The sequence below is a fragment of the Schistocerca cancellata genome, chromosome 1 (genome assembly GCF_023864275.1).
Source record: "Schistocerca cancellata isolate TAMUIC-IGC-003103 chromosome 1, iqSchCanc2.1, whole genome shotgun sequence".
In the NCBI taxonomy this organism is placed as follows: Eukaryota; Metazoa; Arthropoda; class Insecta; order Orthoptera; family Acrididae; genus Schistocerca; species Schistocerca cancellata.
This window is the reverse complement of record NC_064626.1, coordinates 223,201,509-223,226,997: the sequence shown is the minus strand read 5'-3', so window position 1 is coordinate 223,226,997 and position 25,489 is coordinate 223,201,509. Positions and strand designations below refer to the sequence as shown.

Below are 25,489 nucleotides of genomic sequence, written 5' to 3'. Positions count from 1 at the left end.
TGGTACAGATTTATTCATGACATCTTCATCTTCATGATCTGGACTCACAGTGAAGAAGAACTCCAGAATTTCCTCTCCAACCTCAACTCCTTTGGTTCCATCAGATTCACCTGGTCCTACTCCAAATCCCATGCCACTTTCCTTGATGTTGACCTCCACCTGTCCAATGGCCAGCTTCACACGTCCGTCCACATCAAACCCACCAACAAGCAACAGTACCTCCATTACGACAGCTGCCACCCATTCCACATCAAACGGTCCCTTCCCTACAGCCTAGGTCTTCGTGGCAAACGAATCTGCTCCAGTCCGGAATCCCTGAAGCAGTACACCAACAACCTGACAACAGCTTTTGCATCCCGCAACTACCCTCCCGACCTGGTACAGAAGCAAATAACCAGAGCCACTTCCTCATCCTCTAAAACCCAGAACCTCCCACAGAAGAACCACAAAAGTGCCCCACTTGTGACAGGATACTTTCCGGGACTGGATCAGATTCTGAATGTGGCTCTCCAGCAGGGATACGACTTCCTCAAATCCTGCCCTGAAATGAGATCCATCCTTCATGAAATCCTCCCCACTCCACCAAGAGTGTCTTTCCACCGTCCACCTAACCTTCGTAACATCTTAGTTCATCCCTTTGAAATCCCCAAACCACCTTCCCTACCCTCTGGCTCCTACCCTTGTAACCGCCCCCGGTGTAAAACCTGTCCCATGCACCCTCCCACCACCACCAACTCCAGTCCTGTAACCCGGAGAGTGTACACGATCAAAGGCAGAGCCACGTGTGAAAGCACCCACGTGATCTACCAACTGACCTGCCTACACTGTGATGCATTCAATGTGGGAATGACCAGCAACAAACTGTCCATTCACATGAATGGACACAGGCAGACAGTGTTTGTTGGTAATGAGGATCACCCTGTGGCTAAACATGCCTTGGTGCACGGCCAGCACATCTTGACACAGTGTTACACCGTCCAGGTTATCTGGATACTTCCCACGAACACCAACCTGTCAGAACTCCGGAGATGGGAACTTGCCCTTCAGCATATCCTCTCTTCTCGCTATCCGCCAGGCCTCAATCTCCGCTAATTTCTAATTTCAATTTGCCGCCGCTCGTACCTCACCTGTCTTTCAACAACATCTTTGCCTCTTACTTCCGCCTCGACTGACATCTCTGCCCAAACTCTTTGCCTTTACAAATGTCTGCTTGTGTCTGTGTATATGCGGATGGATATGTGCGTGTGTGCGAGTATATACTTGTCCTTTTTTCCCCCCTAAGGTAAGTCTTTCCGCTCCCGGGATTGGAATGACTCCTTACCCTCTCCCATAAAACCCAAATCCTTTCATCTTTCCCTCTCCTTCCCTCTTTCCTGATGAGGCAACCGTTGGTTGCGAAAGCTTGAATTTTGTGTGTATGTTTGTGTGTCTATCGACCTGCCAGTGCTTTTGTTTGGTAAGTCTCATCATCTTTCTTTTTAGATATATTTTCCTTCCACGTGGGAAAAATATACCTAAAAAGAAAGATGATGAGACTGTCCTTTCTTCTACTGAAAGGTTGGTGTTCTGAGGAAGGGACCTGACGAAGGATGATGAGGACAAGTTGGAGGTAAGGAATTCCTGGAAGTTGCCGGGGGGTGGTTGGATGAAATGGGGTGGGAGGATTATGGTTGATGGTGGTATGAACTGGGAGAGGCACGCTTCAGAGTTGGAATTATGTTGGCTTTCGTTAGAGGGGTCAGTGGCAAAGAGGTGTTTCCACTGCAGGACACTAACTTTATCCTAACTCAGAACTACTAATTATTTGAAGGGAAGGTATATAAACAAATCCGCACCACTGCCATGGGCACCCACATGATACCCTCCTAAGCCAACCTGTTTATGGACCAACTATAGGAGACCTTCCTAGCTATCCAAAACACCAAATCCACTGTCTAGTTCAGGACCATTGGTTATACCATCATGAACTGGAATCATGACCAAAATATCCTCCCTTATTTGTTCATAACCTCGATACTCTCTCTTCCATCCACTTCGCCTGGTCCTCCTCAATCCAATGCGCCGTCAACTTGGATGTTGTCCCCTCCTCTCTGATGGCTCCAATCACACAGTTGTCCATATTAAAACCACCAACCACCCACAGAACATGCATTTCAACACCTGCCATCCCTTCCACACCATAAAAACCCTCCTACACAGCATGGCCACCTGAGGACACCGTACCTGCGGTGACAAGAAATCCCTTCCCCAGTATGCTGAAGATCTCCCCAAGGCCTTCACAGACGGGCTAGTCTGCAAACAGCATCTCCAGTACCATTTTCTCTCACATCCCCAATCCTCCCACCAGTCCCAAGAACCAGCTACAAAGATGTGCTCTCTTCATCATCCAATACCATCACACACTGGGACTGAACCAAATCATTCACCAGGGTTTTGATTACCTATCATCATGAGCTGAAATGAGGGACATCCTACCCAACATCCACCCCATTCCTCCAAAACCCACACAACCTCCACAATATCCTACTCAATCCCTATGCAACTCCCAAGCCCAACCCCTTTCCACACACCACATCCCTGAGGTAAACATAGGTGTAAGACCTGCCCAATCCATTAGCTCAATACTTCTTATTCCAGTACTGTAACAGGCTTATGATACTCTATCAGAGGCCAGCCCACCTGTGACAGCAGCCATGTCATATACCAGCTCTGCTGCAATCACTGCACAGCTTTCTATATTGGCATGGCTACCAACTGGCTGCTTCACAATCCAAGCCATCTGGATCCTCCCCTCAACTGCCACCTTTTCTGAACTGCACAAATTGGATTTGCCCCACATCCTTCACCCAACTTTGTTGTATCAACTGCTCCCTACTCTTATCTCCCACCCTCTGTGTGCTGTCCTCTGTCAATGCACCCACTCATCTTTCTCCTTCCCTGCTGCTCTCCTTTTCCCTTCCTGCTCCCTCTACCCCTTCTCCAATTCCCTGCCCCACAGCCTCCCGTCACTGATCCTGCTGGCAGTCTAGTCCCTGCACACTCCACCAGACAGCACTCTTCTCCCACCTGTACCACGCTATCGCTTTCCCTTCCCTGCAGCCTCCCCCCCCCCCCCCCCCCCAAATTGCTGCTTCTATGTGACAGTTGCATTCCAGTCTGACCTGCTGGAGAATGTAGTCATGTTTGAATGACTGTGTGCGTATTTATGTCTCCTTTTCTGATGAAGGCTTATCCAAAATCTGATGTGTAAATGTCTTTCGTTTTGCCTGTCTGCAACTTAACGTGTCATCTTTGTGGCAAGTAGCAATGTATCTTTTGCTTATTTGTTCACATTATTCTTGTTCTGATAGGTTTGATGATTTAATATGACTGTTACATGAAATTCAACAGTACTTTTTGTATTAATCTTTTATCATATACATTATTAGAATATGAATTAAATGGACACACACACACACACACACACACACACACACACACACACACACACACACACACACAAAGGTTTAACTTCTACAAGCTTTCGGAGCCAGTGTCTCCATCTTCTGGCAGACGAGTTGAAGGGGCAGGAAGAGAGGTGAAGGTAAAGGACTCTAGAGATTTAGGGGAAAGGGTACAGTTCAGAAAAGTCATCCAGAACCCCGGGTCTGGGGCGACTTACTGTAAGGGATGAGAAGGAAAGACCGATTGTTGTGGACTACATCGGACAAGATTTAAAACCTTAGGGCTTAAAGGTGGAAGATAGGATAATACGCAATACAGAGATTACTACTAAAACATTGTGCACGAGTTAATAAGAGTGAAAAGCTAAGTGCATTGTATGTAACAGAGGTGAGAGGCGGGTGGAAAAAAATAGACAGGTAAGAAAATGAAAGATGTTTAACTACAATGGAGCGAATGAAGGAGTAGTTAATGTGAAGAAATGCTGAGGCAGAAGAAATTAACATAGATTAAGGCCAGGTGGGTGGTGAGAACCAAGGACATGTCATCGCGATAGCTCCCACTGGGGAGTTCTCTGAAACTGGTGTCAGGGGGAAGAATATTTCGGATGGCATGTGTGGTGCAACAGGCACTGAGGTCACAATTGCCATGCTGTAGGGCACGCTCTGCAACAGAATATTGTGTGTTGCCAGTGTACATCCTCTGCCTATGCCCATTCATCCTTACTGATAATTTGGTGATAGTTGTGGCAATGTAAAAGGCCAAACAGTGTTTACGTAACAGCTGGTAAATGACTTGTTGTTTCACAGGTGGCTGTCCGTCTGGTAGCACATGTTTTGCCGGTTACAGGGCTGAAATAAGTGGTGGTAGGAGGGTGCATAGGGCAAGTCTTGCAGCAGGGACAGTCACAGGGATAAGAAGAATAGGGTAGGGAGATAGGTTCAGAAGGAGCATAGGGTCTCGCAACACTATTACAGAGATTGGGAGGGCTCACTTCAGGGCATAGTTTTAGGAAGACATTGTCCTCATTAATACACTCAAGACCAGGTTATTACTGGGTGACAACAAGTGGTGTGCTCCAAAGTTGTTTTTTGGAGCAATCAGCAGTATCAGCATTGGATGTGATGGCCGGGAAATCCGCTTCTGAAAAGGGTGTGGGGATAATTACATCCAGTGAAGGCTGAGGTGAGAGTGGTGGTGTATTGCTGTTAAGAGTCTGCATCCTTACAACTATGTTTGCCTCGAATGCCAAGGCTGTATTGGTAGGGGGGACCACATCTGACGTGGAAAGTATGGTAACTGTCAGAATGTTAGTACTGTTGTTTGTTAGTAGATTTAATGTGGACAGAAGTGTGTAGCTGGCCTTCTGTGAGGATGAGATCACCATCACGGAAAGTGGCATCGGATTTGGAATAGGACCAAGTGAAATTTAATTGGGAGAAGGTATAAATAGATTCCAGAAATTTGAACAGGTTTGCCTCACTGGGGGTCCATACAGCAAAGATGTCACCAATGTATATAAAGCAAACTAGGGGCTGAAGGCTTATGGGTTCCAGGAAAGCCACCCAATTATCAGTCAGGATGAATGGGCATAGACAGAGGGTGTATACCAGCAACACACGGTATACTGATGCAGAGCATGCTCTACAACATGAAAGGCAAGATTCTTCCAGACACCAGCTTCTCAGAACTCCCCAGTGGGAACTATCGTTACGACATGTCCTTGGTTCTCGTCACCCACCTGGCCTTAATCTACGTTAATTTCTTCTGCCTCAGCATTTCTTCACACAAACTATTCCTTTCTTCACTCCATTTTAGTTTTCTACAACTTTCATCATCTCCCCTCCCACCTCTGTTACATACAATGCACTTAGCTTTTCATTCTTATTCACTCTTGCAAAATGTTTTAGTAGTAATCTCTGCCTTGCATGTAACCCTGTGATCCACCTTTAAGCTCTCAGGTATTCAAATCTCGTCTGGAGCAGTCCTCCAACAATCAGTCTTTCCTTCTCATCCTGTCCGATAAGTCTCCTCTGACCCAGGGTTCTGGGTGACTTTTCTGAACTATACCCCTTTCCCTAAACCTCCCCAGTCCTTTACCTTCAGTCCTCTTCCTTCAACTCTTCTGCTACAAGAAGGAGCCACTGGCTCCAAAAGCTTGTAGAAGTTAAACCTTTTTGTGTGTGTGTTCTCCTGCTTCCACTTGGTGAGCAGATTTTTTTTATCTATCCCTTTACAATACATTGTCATTGTCAATAAATGATTACTTTCATTGTTACATCATTAGGATAGTTTTTCCTAACTCAAATTAACAATTCCAATAAATTTTATCCAGTATAAACATAATACAAGGACCCAACTTAAGTTATACCACTTGCAATATAACTAGTACATGACTTTATTTACTATGAAAATAAACATAACAATCAACAACACTGTATTTACCTAATTTTCATTACAAGTACTCATTAACAATGCTATCATTTCCATTTAATGGCCCAGTATCTTCAGCACTGTCAGGAGGAGGAAGATTCTGAAAATAGTGCTGATGAACAGGAGGACTGAAGGGCAAAAGTTCTTCCAAGCTATCCTTGTGAATAGCTTTTCCTAAAATATGTTAGCTTGAGAAACTGTGCATCCTCCTTAAGATCCCAGCTTGAAGTCCAACTTGTAAAATCCCACATACATTGATTGAAAGAGTTTTCTTGGAAAACAATGTGACTGGATCACTCTTTTGGCACTGAATCCACTGCATCCATAGGCATGACAATGTTATTCAATCTTAAGTATTCCTGCTTGTGACTGACTTCAACAAATTTGCCAAGAACAAGAAATCGTCATTTCTCATTACAGTAACATTGAAAGGGATTTTTTTTCTTTAACTTGGAAATAATATTGCACCAATCATTGGGACAAAATATCTGTTATGTCTTGCTGCAGTTTTCTATTGCAGCAATATCACCATCATTGGTGACACAGGAGTAGCCACTTTTCAATAACTTTTGGGCTATGAATTCAATACGTTCCTTTTCAGCTAAATACTTCAGAAGTAACAGAGACCACTCACTGAAAAGCAGAAGCATTGAGTTATCAACAGGCACACACAAAACAGAAAGAAAGCTTGCTAGTTTTGGCGAGCATGCACACAAGCACACAAACATGCTCGCCTGTGCCCCTACATAGTGCTAGCTGGATGCACAATGTCAGGATTGCAGTTCGGCAGGTGGACTAGAGAGGGATGTGGGTTGTATGGGGTAGGGTGGGTAGAGGGAGAGGGGGACAGGAGGCAGAAGAGAGGTTGGGGGTGGATGGCTAGTGGCTCAAGAGTGAGGCTGCCAGTTTGCTGGCTAGGAATGTGGGAGGGAGAGGTGGCACGTGCACATGAGGCACGAGGGTTGTGGTATCAATGGATGTGTTATAAGGGAAACTGCCAACTGCTTAGTTCGGAAAATATGGTGGCAGAGAGCAGGATCCAGATGACCAGGTTTGTGAGGCAGCCCTTGAAATCAAACATATTGTGCTCAGCTGCATGTCGTACCACCAGATGCTCAACTTTGTTCTTAGAAACAGTTTGGTAGTAGCCATTCATTCTGGTGGACAGCTGGTTGGATGTCATACTGGGTTAAAAAGCTGTGCAGTGATTGCAGCCAAGTTGGTATATGACAACTTTCACACATTCCCTGCCTGTGATGGGGTAGGATAAGCCTGTGACAGGAAAGTAGTAGAAAGTGTTGGGTGGGTGGATCGGCAGGTCTTGCACTAGGATATGATTCCAGTGGCAAGAGGTTGGGAGTGGGAGTGGCACAGAGATGGACGGCACAGAGATGGACTAGGATGTTGTGTAGGCTACAGGGCATGATGATAGATAATCATAGCCCTGAAAAGGATGTGGGTCAGCCATTCCAGTCCAGGGTGATACTGGGTGAGGAAGGAGAGTGCACCTTTGTGGCTGATCCTTGAAGGCGGCTGGAGCATTAGGGGTGTGTGAGGCTATGGCAAGGGAAATCTTGTTTGCAGACCACCTTCATTTATTTATTTATTTATTTTTTTTTTTGGGGGGGGGTGGGGGGGGGGGGCAGCAGTGTTGTGTCTGTCTCTGAAGGTTCTCAAGAGCCCTTCCACGTACGGTACTGGACAAGGGTGGCCAGGCTTGCCAGGATGTACGAGAGGGATTTTTTGATGTAAAAGGGGTGACAGCTGTCTAAATTCAAGTACTGTTGCTGGTTACTGAGTTTAATATGGACAGATGTGTGAATGGAGCCATTAGAGAAGTAGAGGTCAACATCCAGGATGGTGACATTTTTGGTTGAGTTTGTGAAGGAATGAGATTAGGATGTCTCGACCCTGGTCCAGATCATGAAGATATTATCAATGAACCTGAAACCGACTAGGGGTTAGGAGTTTTGACAGGCTAGGAAGGTTTCCCTAGCTGGTCCACGAATAGGATTCATAGGAGAGTGCTGTGTGAGTGTGTACGACTGTGCTGCACTTCTTTTTATACCTTCCCCTCATAGGAGAAGTAGCTGGGTGTCAGGATATAGCTGATTAGGTGTAAGAGGAGTGATGCAGTGGGTTTGGAGTCTGAAGGACACTGGGAGAGGTAGTATTTCATAGCAAGGCCATGGGCATGAGAAATGTTGGTGTTTAGAATGGAGGTATCAACAGTAATGATTAGGGATCGTGGAGAGCCAGTGAAGGGAGTGTGTTTCATGTGAGAGATTAGGTTTTGGGCAACTAGTTGGATCTGTCGGTCAAGAAGAGCTGAAATTCTTTCAGTAGGAGCACAATAACCTGCTACAACTGGTTGCTAATGATGTTTGGGTTCTTGTATTTCAAGAAGCATGTAGAAGATGGGTGTGCAGGCTGTTGCTGGGCCGAGGAGGGAGAGGGACCCGGGAGAGAGATTCTGCAATATCTCTGAGGATTTCAGTAGAAACAGGAGGTTATTTTGGAGTTCTGGAATGGGATCATCACGATAAAGGTTGTAGGTACAAGAGACAGACAGCTGGCAGACACCTTCTATCAGGTAGTCACTGTGATTCATCAAGACCGTAGTGGAGCCTTTGTCTGCAGGGAAGATGATTACATTACAATGCGTTATGAGATAGTATATAGGTGTCCTTTCTTTTGCTGAATTGTTGGCATTTTTAGAAGGGGACATGGGGAAGGATGATGTCTCCAAGATGGAGGCAAGGAACTGCTGGAAGGTGAGCAACTGGTGGTTAGATGGATGTAGGATGGGCCAGGGGGCACAGCTGGATGGTGGTACGAACTGCAAGCTGTAAAGTTCAGTGTTGGGACCAGGTTGGCTTCTGTTTGAGGGGATAGGCTGGCTTTTGTTTGAGAGATTGGTAGCATGGAAATGTTCCCATTATAGGGATCAAGAGAAGTAGAATAGGTCTTCGACAAGTCTGTCATGATTAAACTTGGGTGTGGAGCTATAGGGGGGTGGGGGGGAGGGGCCTTTGGATTGCACTGAAACTTCTATGGGATTGAATTTGTTGGTGTAAAAATTAAAAAACAATGCTTTGCATTTGTTTGGGTACCGTATTTTGTGAAGTGCTGGACTTTTGGGGGATTTGGCAGATTGAAAAGGTCAGCTAGGCAAGATCTGGGTGCTACGGGGGACTCTCAAGGGGCTTGACTCTGGTTAGGATAGGTGTTGATGAGTAGTGGTGCTCCACGATGGGAGCATGATGCCAACAGGTTGGACAATTTATGGAGGTGATGTCTGGAACACTCTTCTTGGGGACAGAGAACCATTTTAAGCAAAAGTTAGTTTTTTCACACGTTTAAACATTTATGATGCCATATCTCCTGAACAATGTGTCATACAATGATATAATTTTGCAGGCACATTCAGTGGCATTGTGGGTACTGTCTTCAAACTGTTGCTGTGATTAATTAGTAGCACAGAAGTAATCAATTAAAACGTCATGCCTGATGCTGAAGTTTGACTGCATGAACAGTGAAAATTCAGTAAGCAATAAACTTGTTTGACATTATGTTTAAGTTCACTAAGTGAGCTCATTCGCCAGTAATGGGCGAATACAGGGTGATTCTATGATGATGTTTTCAGGGATGATGAAGAAGGATAAATTCATCAATTTGAGGTACCTAGGGATACTCATCCAGAAACGACCGAGTCAAAAATTGTAAGTGAAAATCGTTCTGATACCTCTGATGATCGACCTGTTCTACTGCAAGCTCTTTGCTTTAAATATTTTGGGAGGAGGTGGTATGGACCAAAATACAAAAACATTGTCCAGTAAACATGGGCTCTAAAATGCATACTGTAAGATTTATGTGCACTTGTCCAGTACAAGACATGTTTCACAGTATCAGATGAACAAGGAAAGAGCTCGCAGTAGAACAGGTCCACTGTCAGAGGTATCTGAACAACTTTCGCTTGTAACCACTGACTTGGTCATTTCTGGATCATGTCCATTACAGGAACTTGATACACTTACCCTTCTCCATCATCCCTGAAAGTCTGTAACACCACCACGGAATCACCCTGTATAATCCAGGTATTTGCACACGACCAGTTAAGCCGCCTCAAGATATACACACAGTTTCTAACTATTATACTTGTCTTACTGTGTTAAGATTTTAACATAAGATAATAACTCTTGATGAGTAATCATGACAGAATTTTAAATTTGTAAGTTTGGTCAATAATTATATGAAATACTGAAAACTAAATTTTTGTTGGCCCTGGAAGCCGTCAGGTAGACAACTTGCAAATGGTAACCTATTCCGTGTTAGTCACTTAATAATACTCACCACTGGACATTGTATGTGCTGAAGGGATTAGCAACAGTCAATGCCATGTTGTGAAAAGTTAGGATGGAACTGCTACTCGGGCTTGAGCGATCCATTACACATACTTTCACCACACATACGACATTGAATGGGAAAAGAAATACACCATGAATAGCATGAAAGTGATTACCGTATTTAGTCGAATCTAAGCCGCACTCGAATCTAAGCCGCACCTGAAAAATGAGACTCGAAATAAAGGAAAAAAAAATTCCCGAATCTAAACCACACCTGAAATTTGAGACTCAAAATTCAAGGGGAGAGAAAAGTTTTAGGCCGCACCTCCAAATCGAAACAAAGTTGGTCCATTGTAATATGAGACACAATTTAGGTCGAACGAAAGACGATACAGCTACAGTAGTTTGGTTCTAATCTTACTTTACCAGGTAGCCATTGCTATGCGTCAGGTGCTCCGACCATATTTATACGGGTACCCTTCCTTTTTCACGTGCTTCGTGTGGTTTGAATCGATTGCGTATTTTGCTTTGATCTGATAAGTGCCGTTTTCTTTGTTTAGGTGTTTACGTCACTCTCAGCTGAAAATGCTGCATCATGCATTGTTTGTCGAATTCTGATAGTGCGTGTTTACGGCCTGTCGTCGCCCGCGGCATGGCTTGCTTTTGTGCGCGCTACCACCGCTTTTAAAAAAAGAGGAGAGGAGTCATCTCATTAGCGAAATAATGGCAAGAGACTGCTATTTGTTTTACTTACACTGCTGCTTTCTTTGATAATGATCAACGAGAACCAAATAATAGACTGCGTATGATAGAACATGTTCTGAACGAGAGTTAGGCGAAAATTTTTCTCCGTTTGAAAATCTTTGCGGCCGCTTCTTTAGTACATTACATTCTGCACAGAAATTAGTCATCTTATATTTAAAAATCTAGTCAGTTGCCGTGCTTCGTTTCTGACTGTATCACTATTAGGCATAAGAATAATACGAATATAAACATGACATGATACGTATATTCTTCCGCATTTTCTGTTGTCTCACTCTAGTTTCGTAGTTTATTAGGCAGACAGGATTTAAATGAGATAGCAGCAAACATGAAAGAATACATGGCAAAATGTTTATATTCGTATTATTCTTATGGTGAAGAGAATACTGCATGTGATTCACATTTCATCAGGTTCCTATTAGCAACAGTCTTGCCAGTAGGATTTTCGTAGTACATTGAAATTCTGCTAAATTCGAAGATGAACAATACGAAATTTGTATTTACTTCGTTGGTTAATGTATGAAAATGCAGTGGTCGAAACTCGGGGCGGAGAAAAAAAAAAAAAAAAAAAAAGCTCGTCTTACACTTTTTTTATTTTTAAAAAAAAATTATTTACTGACGCAGAGGTTTTGTCGCCAGTATTTATCTCTGTGCCTACCAAGCATGCCTGTGTAGCGCTGCATATATTCGACAGCAGAAGTTAGTTGTGGCGGCATCTACCAACAGTTTTCAGAACTTCCGCTTGCTTTGCACTCGATTCTAAGCCGCAGGTGGTGTTTTGGATTACAAAAACCGAAAAAAAGTGCGGCTTAGATTTGAGTAAATACAGTACAATGCATACCATTTGCCATTAGAGCAATGACACATGCCGCTATGAACTCATCATGTTGAAGATGGTTTCCTTCACAAGTTCCTGTAGCCTACTGTTTCCAACCTATGAAATTGCTGTGTGCCAGATTACCGAGAGTGGTTGCGTTTTCTATTATATTAATGACTGGCTTTGATTTAATCACGGTGGTGGCAGACTGGATCCACTTTTTACCATCAGAAATTGTATCCTTCTTTCATCCTTCTTACACACGTACGAGCAACCTGACCTGTACTGTACTCGAAACAACATTAAGACTGCATTTAAAGTATTTTCAGTTTTCAAAATGAATGCATATACTCTCAATACTCCACACAGTTAATGATGGTCCTAGAAATCAATGAAGGCATCCCTTTAGCACAGGTTTAAGCTGTTGGGACTTCTACTGCTACAACACTAATTTATTTAGGTTGTTCTTGAAAAGTTTAAAAACCTTTGCCCAAAATGTGATGTTATCAGTGTGATGAGAACTGATATCTAGGACATACAACAAGCAAAGTTGTGGGGAAGGAAGAGCTCAGCAGCGGATAGGCAATTATGATGAGAATATTTATGTATATCGGAAAAGCACAAGTTGTGAAAGACTGGGTGGAGTAAGGACCTCTTATCAAACAAGCCGAAAGTTACTATTTCTCTGTTTTTCCATTTCTTAAACCATCCATCTACTTTATAATTTTAAATTCTATCTTATTAGGCCTAACTATTATTTTCCTTCAACTCATAATTAGTGTTGTGATATTTCAATCTCAAATTTATAGCTATTGTGACTGATCTCCTTACTGGGTGGTTTTTCCTTCTTTGCTCCAGAGCTTGGAATGTCTATAAATTACTGTTAGCTCTTGTCTCCATTCATTCCCAGTGAAACAATTATTTTTACCTTGGAAATTGGAATATCTGGTGTTTATTTGCTTTTCCATATGCTTGTTGGATCCAGTTTGGTTTCCCTTCAGCAGTTTTACCTGGTTCAGTGACTGATATGTAGACCTTTCTGTTCAATGAAGCATCATCTTGCATATCTGACTCCTAAGTTTCATATTAACGCATGTTTCTCTAAATACATTTTGGACACTAATAGAAATCTAATCTTCCAATGGCAGAAGAGTAGGCATGCTTTCAATCTAATGACTGCAGCACACTATTTCTTTGTAACAAAGTAGCAAAACTGATGTGGCCATCTTAGAACCATTTTAGGGTATACAAATATGTTGGTAAACATTAAAGGTCATATGTTTTTAGATGCACCAGTGGTAGATGTTTCCCTTAGTCCGTTTTGTGTGTGTTCTTTTTACATGAGTGAGGGACATGCGCTACAACTTGCAATTGCACATTATGGACAGCAATTGCACATTATGGTCACCCACACCAATTCTCCCAAGTCCTGGTCCACATCTTCATCATCATCTGTGGACAAGTCCTACTAAAAGACTCCGTAGAGAGGGCCATCACATAACTGCTTGAAACAAAATGGATAGTATTCTCACTTTCATAAATTTTTAACTCTCTTCGTGGATGAAAGGCTGCAACAATCAAATTCTTGAAGATGGTGGAACATATGACTAACTCTATTTGTTTTTAACAGCAAAGTTTTTGTGTTTAGTTAACGATCTATGTTGTTGTGCTCTTCAGTACAAAGACTGGTTTGATGTGGCTTTCCATGCTGCCTTATCCTTCTGAATCTGTTTACTGTATTAATCTCTTTGGCTCCCTCTAAGTTTTTAACTTCCCACATTTCCCAATAATACTAAATTGGTGATCCCTTAACATCTCAAAATGTGTCCTATCAACCTATCTCTACTTTTAATCAAGTTGTACTTCAAATTTCTTGTCTTCCCTATACTACTCAGCACCTCCTAACAGTTATATGATCTACCCATCTAATCTTCAGCATTCTTCTGTAGCACCACATTTCAGAAACTTCTATTCTCTTCTCGTCTAAACTATTTATCATCCATGTTTCACTTCCTTACATGACTTTACTCCAGACAAATACCTTCAGAAAAGATATACAAAATATTCTAAAATAAACAGTGCATACCTTCAAAATCACTGATGCTCCTTTCACCTCAATTATTTTCGAGAAATTCACTGGAGGGAGGACATTCTCGGACTTCTCATAATACTGGCTAAAATGTTCCGACAGCAACTCAAGAGCATGTGGAAACAGAACTGGATTCTTGCAGACAGCATCATGAAGACCTAAAAGAAAAATTAATAACAATGTTTTATCAAATTAAAACATGAATTACAGCACAGTTAAAACCTCACTAAACTGCTGTGAACTTTCACAGTATAGGTATGGAAAAATAAGTTACAGAACATCACATATATGTACACCAGGGTGACAAAAGTCATGGTATACTGTCCAACATTGTGTCGGACCTCCTTTTGCCTGGCATATTGCAGCAACTCCTCGTAAGTCCCTCACATAAATACTGAGCCATACTGCCTCTATAGCCGTCCATAATTGCCAAAGTACTGCTCGTGCAGGATTTTGTGCACAAACTGACCTCCTTATTATAGGGTGGCCGACTCATTCATTTGAATTATCCAGAATGTTCTTCAAACCAATCACAACTGAGGCCTGGTGACATGTTGCATTGTCATCTATAAAAATTCCATCACTGTTTGAGAATACGAAGTCCACGAATGGCTACAAATGGTCTTCAAGTAGCCGAACATAACCACTTCCAGTCAATGATTGGTTCAGTTGAACAAGAGGACTCAGTCCATTCCACGAACACACAGAACTCATCACTAAGGAGCTACCACCAGCTTCCACAATGCCTTGTTGACAACTTTGGTCCATGGCCTTGTAGGACCTGTGGAACACTAACATAGCGTCAGCTCTTATCAACTGAAATCAGGAGTCATCTGACAGGCCATGGTTTCCAGTCACAAGCCAAGTAGAGGCACTGCAAGTGATTATGTACATTAGTAATGGCACTCGTCTGTTGCCATAGCCCATTAACACGAAATTTTGCCACACTGTTATAACATGTATGCCCCATATCAATTTTTGCAGTTATTTCACACAGTGTTGTTAGCGCTGACATTTCTACACAAACACCACTGCTCTTGGTTGTCAAATGAATGCCATCTGCCATTGCAGTGTCTGTGGTAAGAGGTAATGCATGAAATTCGGTATTCTCAGGACATTCTTGACACTGTATCTCAGAATATTGAATTCCCTAACAATTTCCAAAATAGAATGTCCCAAGCAGCTAGCTTCAACTACCATTCCGCATTCAAATCTTAATTCCTGTCATGTGGCCATTATCACATCAGAAACCTTTTCACATGATCACCTGAGTACAAGTGACAGCTCCACAAATGCGCTCTTCTTTCATACCTTGTGTACATGATATTACCACCATCTGTATATGTGCATATCCCAATCCCATGGGAGGAGGAGAGTAGTGTTTAATGTCTCATTGACAATGAGGTCATTAAGCGATGGCGCACAGGCTCGGAATAAGGAATGATGGAGAAGGAAAGTTGCCATACCCATTTCAAAGGAACCATCCCGACATTTGCCTTAAGCAATTCAAGAAATCACGGGAAACCTAAATCAGGATGGCTGGATGCGGGTTTGAACTGTCGTCCACCCAAATGCACTATCCCATGACTTTTGTCACCTCACTATATAATGCAGCAGACAAGACAAACACTAGATCTCAGAGTCATAGACGGATGCAGAATGTGGGAGAGGAGATCAGAACAACATGGTCCATTTGGGCACTAAATAAACATAGGTAAGCTAGTGCTGTTGCTGGGTGGTGGTAACCCGTGGACACAGATAAATAACAACAATCTGAAACCGTTACACTCGACCGAAGACCAATAGTAAGACAAGAACAGCCAATTTGTACTAACGGAATGAAAAGCATTACAGTTCCAGAGAACCATAACCTCCTAGTTCAGTGACAGATATGGCAGCTAGCATACTGGGAAATCCCGCACCAAGCAGGTCAGTATCACAAGTGACATGTTAGGCATATTAGACAATATTTAAGCCACATGCACTATATTCAGGTAGAAAAGTCTGTCTTTAACCTCCACAAGTCAGAAAGATGCACCCTAATAGGTACAAACTGTGGTTACTAATGTGTCATAGGCAAAGAGCAAACTGACATAATACATAAATAAATTATTGTGAATCTGAAAAGCTCTACATCATAGCTCTCTTTCATGTGGTTAACACGTAGGTGGCACCAGATTTTTGCTGAAGTCTCCACGTTTGATGTAATGCACATTGGTTTACTTGAACATTTTAGGTGCTCCTATTTTCTTATTACCCAAAGGATACCACCTGTCATATTCTTGTGAGCAGAAAACCACTTTTCTTCAATTATATGGTACTTCTATTATTTCTATCTGATGTTGAACTAGTGATACACTCTATAACTATCACTTCTATTACAAATGTTACTTTCAATGGGATCTTTTAAAAAAAAAAAAAGAGAGAGAGAGAGAGAGGGAAGACTTTCTTGTTTCAAAATATGCTTCATTAAAAATTATACTATAATACTTTGAAACAAGTTGGCAAAATAAATACATGTAACAGTTGCACAATGAAATTATTTTTCCTCATGTCGACATCTACATCCACACACTGCAAATCACCAAGGAATGCATGGTTGGGGATACATCCAGTACCAGTCACATGTTGTACATTGGAGGAGAAACTACTTCATTGCTTCTGGGTGTCAAGTAATTTCAATTATGTCCTTGGCTGTAGTATATTGCTAAATTCCTTATATATCACTGATCACTGAACCTTCATAAGTAGGCTTTTGCAGAATAGCTGACATCTATCTACAAGCAATTACCGTATTTACTCTAATCTAAGCCGCACTTTTTTCCGGTTTTTGTAATCCAAAAAACCGCCTGCGGCTTAGAATCGAGTGCTAAGAGGAAGTTCTGAAAAATGTTGGTAGGTGCCGCCACAACTAACCTCTGTGTCAGTAAATAAATTTAAAAAAACGGTGGAAGACGAGCTTTTTTTCCTCCACCCTGAGTTTCGACCACTGCCTTTTCATACATTATCCAACGAAGTAAATACAAATTCCATATTGTTCATTTTCGAATGTAGCAGCATTTCAACATACTACGAAAATCCGACTGGCAAGACTGTCAGTATGGCCAACTCTGCGTTCTGAATTTTTTCCTACCTGTGAGAAGAGATGGTTGCTAATAGGAACTTTTATGAATTGTGAATCACATACAGTATTCTCTTCACCATAATAATAATAATAATAATAATAATAATAATAATAATACGAATATAAACATTTTGCCATGTATTCTTTCGTGTTTGCTGCTATCTCATTTAAATCCTGTCTGCCTAATAAACTACGAAACTAGAGTGAGACAACAGCAAACGCGGAAGAATATACATATCGTGTCATGTTTATATTCGTATTATTCTTATGCCGAATAGTGATAGTCAGAAATGAAGCACGGCAATTGATTAGATTTTTAAATCTAAGATGACTCTAATTTCTGTGCAGAATGTAATGTACTAAAGAGGTGTCTGCAAAGATTTTCAAATGGAGAAAAATTTTCGCTAAACTCCCGTTCAGATCATCTTCTATCATACGCAGTCTATTATTTGGTTCTTGTCGATCATTATCAAAGAAAGCAGCAGTGTAAGTAACAACAACTAGCAGTCTCTTGCCATTGTTTCGCTAATGAGCCAATTCTCTCTCTCTCTCTCTTTTTTAAAAAAATTGTAAGCGGCGGTAGTGCGCACAAAAGCAAGCCATGCCGCGAGCGGCGACAGGTCGTAAACACTCATTATCAGAATGCGACAAACAATGCATGACACAGTACAGTAATGCATTTTCAGCTTTGAGTGACGTAAACACCTATAACAAAGAACGGCACTTATCAGATCAAAGAAAAATAAGCAATCAATTCAAACCAGACAAAGCACATGAAAAAAGAAGGGTACCCGTATAAATACGGACGGAGCGCCTGACGCGTAGCAACGGCTACCTGGTAAAGCTTAACTGCTAAGCCTACGACTCGAACCAAACTACTATAGCTGTATCATCATTCATTCGACCTAAATTGTGTCTCATATTACAATGGACCAACTTTGTTTCGATCTGGAGGTGCAGCATAAACTTTTCTCTCCCCTTGAATTTCGAGTCTCAGATTTCAGGTGCGGCTTAGATCCGAGAAAATTTTTTTCCTCAATTTCGAGTCTCCTTTTTCAGGTGCGGCTTGGATTCGAGTGCGGCTTAAATTTGAGTAAATACGATATTAGTTCAGGTTTCTCAGTATTTCTGTAATTCTCTTCTGGGAGGAATACAAACTTGTAACCACTTACACGGCACTTCTTTGTATACATTCAATGTCACCTATTAGTCCTATTTGGTATGACTCCCACACACTCACGCAATATTAAAAAATGAGATGCTAAAGTGTTTTGTAAGTAATCTTCTTTGTAGACTATCCACGTTTTCCCAGTATCCTCCCAATGAATCATAATTTGCTATCTGCATTGTCTATGCAGCCTTTCAGTCTCATAAGTTCATTGGCCTGCTAAAGCACCTGGTTGTAACGTGCTACATAATATACCTTCCACCACACAGAGTTCCAATTGTTCTACTTATCTAATAACCCCATTTTACAAAGAAGAAATGTTAGTTAACACCTTGAATTGTGAATATCTGCTTTTTTTTCTTGTAAAACTTGCAGAACTCTAAAGTATGTAACATATCCTATATAATACAATCTTAGTTATTTGCAAGACATCATTCTACTACTATTTATGTAACCTTAATACACGTAATCACATACAGTTTGGCAGACAGAACATGAAGGAATCCAAAATGACCCACAAAATTGGGATATCTAATTCACTACACACACACAGTTATTTCTAGTCCAAAAGAAAGACTTACTTAAGCTCACTCTCAAGCACTCTTTTGACATCTATCATATTTTATATGGGCTTACTCAAATAAGCAATTAAAGGATGTAAATTGGGTAAGCAGTAAACACCAGTGTACCCAAAATATGCAACAATTAACTAGTTATTAATGTACAAACAAAGGGTCTCTCAGCAATACAAATTAATAAAACCTACTTGGATCTCCAGCCATATCAGTTCTTCCAGAGCACAGCTGTTTGACTTCTTATATGGCAGACAATGTTTTGACCACATGAAATGCTTTGCAATGGGAAGCACCTTAACTCTATTCACAGCAATCCTTTTGAAGCACAAATTTGAGGACACCACATTAGAAGATGGTTGGTTGGTTAGTTTCATCTTCCATGGATCATTTCACACGATATATCGTAACCATGTGGACTGAGTCATATTACATTCACATCGCAAACTAACATTTAAATTGCAAATATGGCTACATGCTGAACTTTTTATTTTATGTTTACTTATTTATTTTTAATATACAGATGTGAGTCACTAATTTCTACCCTCCATCTTTTGCATACACAATAACAAAAATTCTTCTATGGAATAGAAGGAGTTTTCAAGGAGAAACTATTTCAGTTTGTTTTCAATTTTTACTTTGCAGTTTATCATGTTTTACAACTATGGGTAAGCGATCAAAAATTTTTGTTGCAGTATTGTGCACCCTATTCTGTGTTTAAGGGCAGTCTTAATGTGGAGTAATGAATGCCATTTTTCCTTCTGGTATTTTAATTATGCACATCATTGTTCCTTTTAAAGTGTACTGGATTATTTAGAACAAACTTCATGAGGGAATAAATACACTGTGAAGCAGTAGTAAGGACACTCAACTCTTTCAAAAGATGTTTACAAAAATATCAAGAGTGAGCACCACATGTTATTCTTACAGCACATTGTTGAACAGTAAAAACTTACTTTCTAAAAGATGAGTTAACCAGAACATTATTCTGTATGATATTATTGGATGAAAATGTGTAAAATATGTCAACTTAATGATTCCCCCCCCCCCACCCCCACCCCAAGATTTGCAATGTTTCTATATACAAATGTGGCCGAGTCATTTTAGGGAGTTCCAAAATGTGCTCTTTCCTGTCTAAATTCTCACTGATATGGACACCTAAGAATTTTGAAATTTCCACCCTGTTTATTATTTCCTCATCATGCGTTACACTTATCACTAGTGTAGTGCCCCTAGTTGTGCAGAACTGAATATGTCACCTTTTTGAAATTGAGCGTGAGACCATTCACTCCAGGAAAGCCACATGAAGAGCAGCAGATTTGTAACCTAGCCAAATTTACATGAAACAATGTCAAAAATCTTGAAACATCTGAACAGAATACATGACAACATCGAGTTCATGACTGAAGAAGACATAGAGAGGCCTTGCTGTTTCCTGATGTCCTTGCCCATCCAAAAACAAACTGTCTCAGCCATAAGCACAACTACCATCATTTGACACAGAAGCACAATATTCCTGTGATCCTAGTGCACTGTGCAAAAGCCATCTCAGATGGTAAGAATTTGCCATGAAACCTCAGCCCATTTCAGAAAGTATGTATGAAAATAGCTACAACTGTTGCCAGATTTTGTAGGCAATTTTCTGTAAGATGCACAAGCAAAACACCCGTAAGTAACAGAGCAAGAAACATGCATTTTTGTAGCTCAGTGACAGGGAGTATTGGGTGGCTCCTAAAGACAACATATTAAAAATCAGCCTTCAGGCCATTGGCAATAGGTCAACAGGCCAAAAAGCCTGTGAAGGATAATACAGGAGTCAGAAAGCCAGGCATATATAAGATACCATGTGGGTGTGACTACTATTACATTGGGAAAAGAAAAGGTCGTGTTGTGAAATATCTCCAGATGTGTTACACCTATGCTACTAAAAAAAAAGGGGGGGGGGGGTCAACAGTACCAAGATATGCTTTACACAATGGTTATCGAACTGAAATTAATGAGATATTTCTCATTTTGAGGACAAACTGTTTCTGGATAGCATAATAAAAGAAATGACTGAAATTAAAATACTGGAAAATAACCTCAAAAAAGTCATTGGCCTGTAATTTAGTATTGTATGGGATCTGGCAATCATAAGATTGAAGTTGGCATGGCAGATGTGGGGTGCAAATGCTGCACTGAACTCCTAACACTGACACCACAGAAATAAGTACTATTATACAAAGATGAGGCCACTGACAACAGGCTGAGGAGGAAGAAACCAACTGTTCGAAAAGCTAGGATGAGTTCCTTTCCATTTTTATGTGTCTATCAAAAGTACTTATTTCACCACCCCGAAAGTTTTTACTGGCCATCAAATCTGTCTCTTTGTGATTTTATTAACTGATTATTGTATTTTTATCATCAATAAAATAAACTAAAATAATAATAAATGTGTGTTCTCATAAAAATAATGGTTAAATTTAGGAAATACATGTTAACATGAATTTATAATATGACATTCAATAACAGACCAGCAAGTAAAGGCTTGTGGGCAGTTCGCACAGGCAGCAGCCACAGTTCACGGTTGTCCCTCTGCTGCATGCTGTAACATTGTCCCAGTCAACCTATGCTGCATGCTGTAAAATTGTCCCATTCAAACAGAAGGCGTGTGCCCATACTAGACCACTCTTTCCCAGAGCCAGCAGCTGGCAGGTTGTAATTTTCTACAGAGTCCATGGTAGCCAAGTGTGGGTAATATCAGAAGAAACTAAGAGATTAATTTATTTTGTGCATGGTACCCGACATATCAAATACACAAGTGTGCCAAAAAAGATGTCAGCATGATAGAAAAAGGAGCCTGTCTGTATCAAATAGGTATTAATTTATCCCATGTATTCATAAATTAATGCATACTTGTATACTATGTACTGTCACAAGAATGTTGTTCAATTGAACATACATGTAAAGGTTGAGAAATTAAGTTTTCAGAGCCAGTGTCTTCATCTTCTTCTTCTTCTTCTTCTTCTTCTTCTTCTTATACTTGCACGAACTTACAGACAACAATTTCATATCACAATTATCCTGTGCAGAAACTAGGCTTCTATTTAGTTATAATACAGTATCATTCTGCAGAATCATTTGATAAAACCTTGGCTACCTTATTGTAACCACCATTAAACAACTAGATTATTGCACCCTGAATACACTCTGACCACACCAACAGCACGTTCTGCCCATGAGGGAAGCCTACTCTCTGTATGACAGAACTTATACCCCAGAAAGTACACATTATCCTCTATAGATAACGTCAAATATTTTACCTTGATAGAGACAAAGCCTGACAGAAGACTGTTGCATGAAGCACCTTCTTAAGATATTTAGCAGCTCTATACATGTTGCTTCATTGCCCAAACTGCCTACCTCCTGATGTACATCTACCTGGAAAGAAACAATATTTTACTTTTCACTGAAAAATGACAGTGAGCAAGACTATTTTTTTATAAAAAAAGAATGAACCCTATCATCAAATTTATTTAATGTCACAGACAAAGACATTCAAAATGTTTGAACATTTCCTCATGATAATGGTTGCCTGTCTTTTCCGAATTTGCTCCAGACAGAGGAATGAACCATGAGACTATACATGCCATCACTAATGAGGATCATTCTGTAAAGTACTGTCATTCCTTTCAATTACCATGAATAAATTCTGCATGTATGTGACAGGGTGTGCCCTGCCAATACTTGACCACAAGCACTACCCCTGCAAGCTCCGTTTATTGATGCTGACCAATAAATAACCTAAAAGCTGTAGGGACATGCAATAAGAAACAGAAAAAGCTATAAAAATTTATTTTTAAAATTCATAATTATTTAGATCAGATAAGAACCTAGGGAACTTGAGTGTCTCCATACATTTATTAATTTTTCGCTTTACCAAGAGTCATAACACAATGGTTAACAGGAGTAGCTACTTCAAAGAAGGTAGAAAGCAGTGTGTGACCTTGGGTCAATATTCACTTCTTTATAATGGCTACAATCCTTAGCTTTGAAGACTGTGTGTTATTAAGCCAAAATTATTGTAGCCATATTGCTTCCATATAAATTTCTGCTTATGGTTATGATTATATTTGTAACTAACAATATAGTTTATCAGTGAAAACAATTTTTGAAAATATAGTGTAACTGGGTAGGTACAAAATCTACTGACCAAGAGGCAGCCGGAGAACACATACATGTAAAAGTTATGAAATTAAGTTTCAGAGCCAGTGTTTTCTTCTGGCAGAAGGGCTGAAGGAGGAGGAAGAGGGATCAAGAAAAAAGGCTAGCGAGGCTTAGAAAATGGGAAGAGTTTGGAAAATTCGGCCAGAATGCCAGTTCAGGGGAGACAGAGGAATACATTATAATATAGTTTCATTTATCAGTATATAGAAGCACTGAACACAGCGACGTCATCTAAGAATGATCAGGTTGAATGCACTGAGAAAGCTATCGGTACCGACTGAGGCATTCGGTTTCTCTAAATACACCTGCTCCGTTTGTAACATCACGCATATTTAGGCGAGCTAATCGGCTGTCCAGTATTGGTACGACAGACAAGTTGAGTAATGGCTAAGTTACAACTCTTTAAGTTTTGAGAATAGCTCATAGCATTAATGCAAATCTGGATACATTGGCAACACAACAACATTTCAATATCTTTAAAACTACAAAAGATAATATTTCATAGAGAATAAACATTTACATAATGAACTTCTGAATTAACAAACAATATCTCAGATGATAGCACTGCATATAGCTCTCAGCCATAAAAGCTATTTATCTGGATCTACTTTATTTATTGATTTACAATGTCTTCTATATCTTTTTACTTCACAAATGTCTGTCAGAACATCGTATTCTCCACAACTACACAGCAAATGAATACAGTATGACTACCTCACATTTTGTCATACTTGTGTAGTTATTTATGAACAGCCTACTATATTGTCAGGTACTTTAAATGTTGATAGCAGGTGCTATTAAGAACTAAAAGAGCTATTAAGAACCAAAAGACAATTCTGTCAAGAAGGCATCAACAATTGTTTAAACAATGTATGAGGAAAAGCTGTTGTCATTTGTAGTGAGTGCACTTGCACAAATATACTGGCTTATTTATTTATGGACAAATCTTTATTTACAATTAGTGTAAATTACCTGAATGTGGCAGAATGTTGTCACATATTAACTTAGTCCAGAAAGTAGTCATTTTGAGTCATATCTGTAGAGCTTAAGGACGATGAATTTTTGGTGGAGATGGCCTTCAGACAATGGAAAAGCAGATAGTAGTGAAACACTTTGGGAGTCAAGTGGAGACCACGACTTTTCTAGTGACGAGCTCAAGGAAGTGATTCTGTACTCTTTTAAGGCGAGTGCTGCAAGGAGGTAGACCTGCCTGTGGTAATGAAGGTGTTTGATCCTAGGCAGCGAATAGCCACTACCATGCTTTAACTTCTGAAGTAACTTATATTTTCAGAGATCTGAATGTGCTCCATTGTAGGACTCTAACGTTTTTGGCTTGTGCTACGAGACTGAGGATAGACAGAGTATGAATTACTATTCTTTGTATCACGTGATGATTTGTGAATCATCATGTAGAACTCTGAATTTTTCTGAGCTGGTGAATATTTTGTGTTTTGTGATTATGAAATGGACTTCATTTTCGTGCATGTTTGATGACAATTTAGTTTGGGGATTTTGCAATCATTCTCTTAACACGCTCAATGTAACTTTACTGCATTTCATAAGGATATTATCTGTATGAATTTTCACCGAATATTTTAGGACTTTTTCCCGTTTATTTGATATGTCCTTTCTTGAATAAACATTATTCAACACATTTCTCCATCATCTACATAAATTACAGATGTCAGAACAGAACACTCGTTATTAAATTAGTCAATTAAATTTTAATTTGTCTTTCTGTATATTTTATTAACTCACAATTCTAGCTATTGCATAGACTATTTGACTGCACAGGAATACATCTATAGATCATTATTTGCATTTAATTAGCTACAAGGCATGAAAGTAGACATGCACAGCTTCACCCTATGACTAATCGAGCTATTCCTTTTAAAGAGAGCCATGTACAGCCCAAATACCTAAGGTACAAACTATCACAGGTAAAGAAGCAACTGGTTTGCTCATGTGGGATATTGTTTAGAAGAGCAACTACTCAGTAGGAACCATTAGGTACTATTGCATCTTCAGCCAAGTCTTCTTAGAGTAAATAATTAATAGGCCTAATAAAATTGAGTCTGGCAGGTGTCCTAGAGGTCACACACTAATGATTATCTCATAGCAATACAGATTCAACTCCTCAGTATGTTTTTCACATTGAGATCAAAGTGCTTTTTATTTAACAGCTTCAACAGTGTCCATGACCAGATGATTGCACTAAGATTCACATTTTGTATAATGTGCTATACTCGTCCACTACATCTACCGGTGACAAAGAAACTTGTCAGAAAATGATGGAGGTATTCATTGGGAACCCCAGGTTCGCCATACTCAAACTGAGACATAACTGATCAAGCTCCCTAAGCTGTTCGCCTGTTACACCACACAATTAACACAGTTTGTGAAAATGTTAAATTTTTTGTTACAAATTTGCATCTGCAATTAAAGACTTCGTAAAGAAAATAAGATGTATAAAAATCTTCCTGTATGACAAAGCACTTTACATGTTTAAAACTAGGAAAAACAATTAGTCT

At 40.3% G+C, this 25,489-nt stretch overlaps 1 protein-coding gene across 1 annotated transcript in view; it reads right to left on the bottom strand.

Annotated features, from left to right (window-relative positions):
* The window catches only part of LOC126169612 (Fanconi anemia group I protein-like), a 277,334-nt gene that overhangs the window by 157,634 nt on the left and 94,211 nt on the right, over positions 1 to 25,489 (bottom strand). The window contains exons 11-12 of the mRNA XM_049920656.1: positions 22,055 to 22,172; positions 13,886 to 14,046 (exon numbers count right to left, since the gene is read on the bottom strand). Of these exons, the coding sequence (XP_049776613.1) occupies positions 13,886 to 14,046; positions 22,055 to 22,172 (279 nt within the window). The remainder of the gene's footprint in view (positions 1 to 13,885; positions 14,047 to 22,054; positions 22,173 to 25,489) is intronic.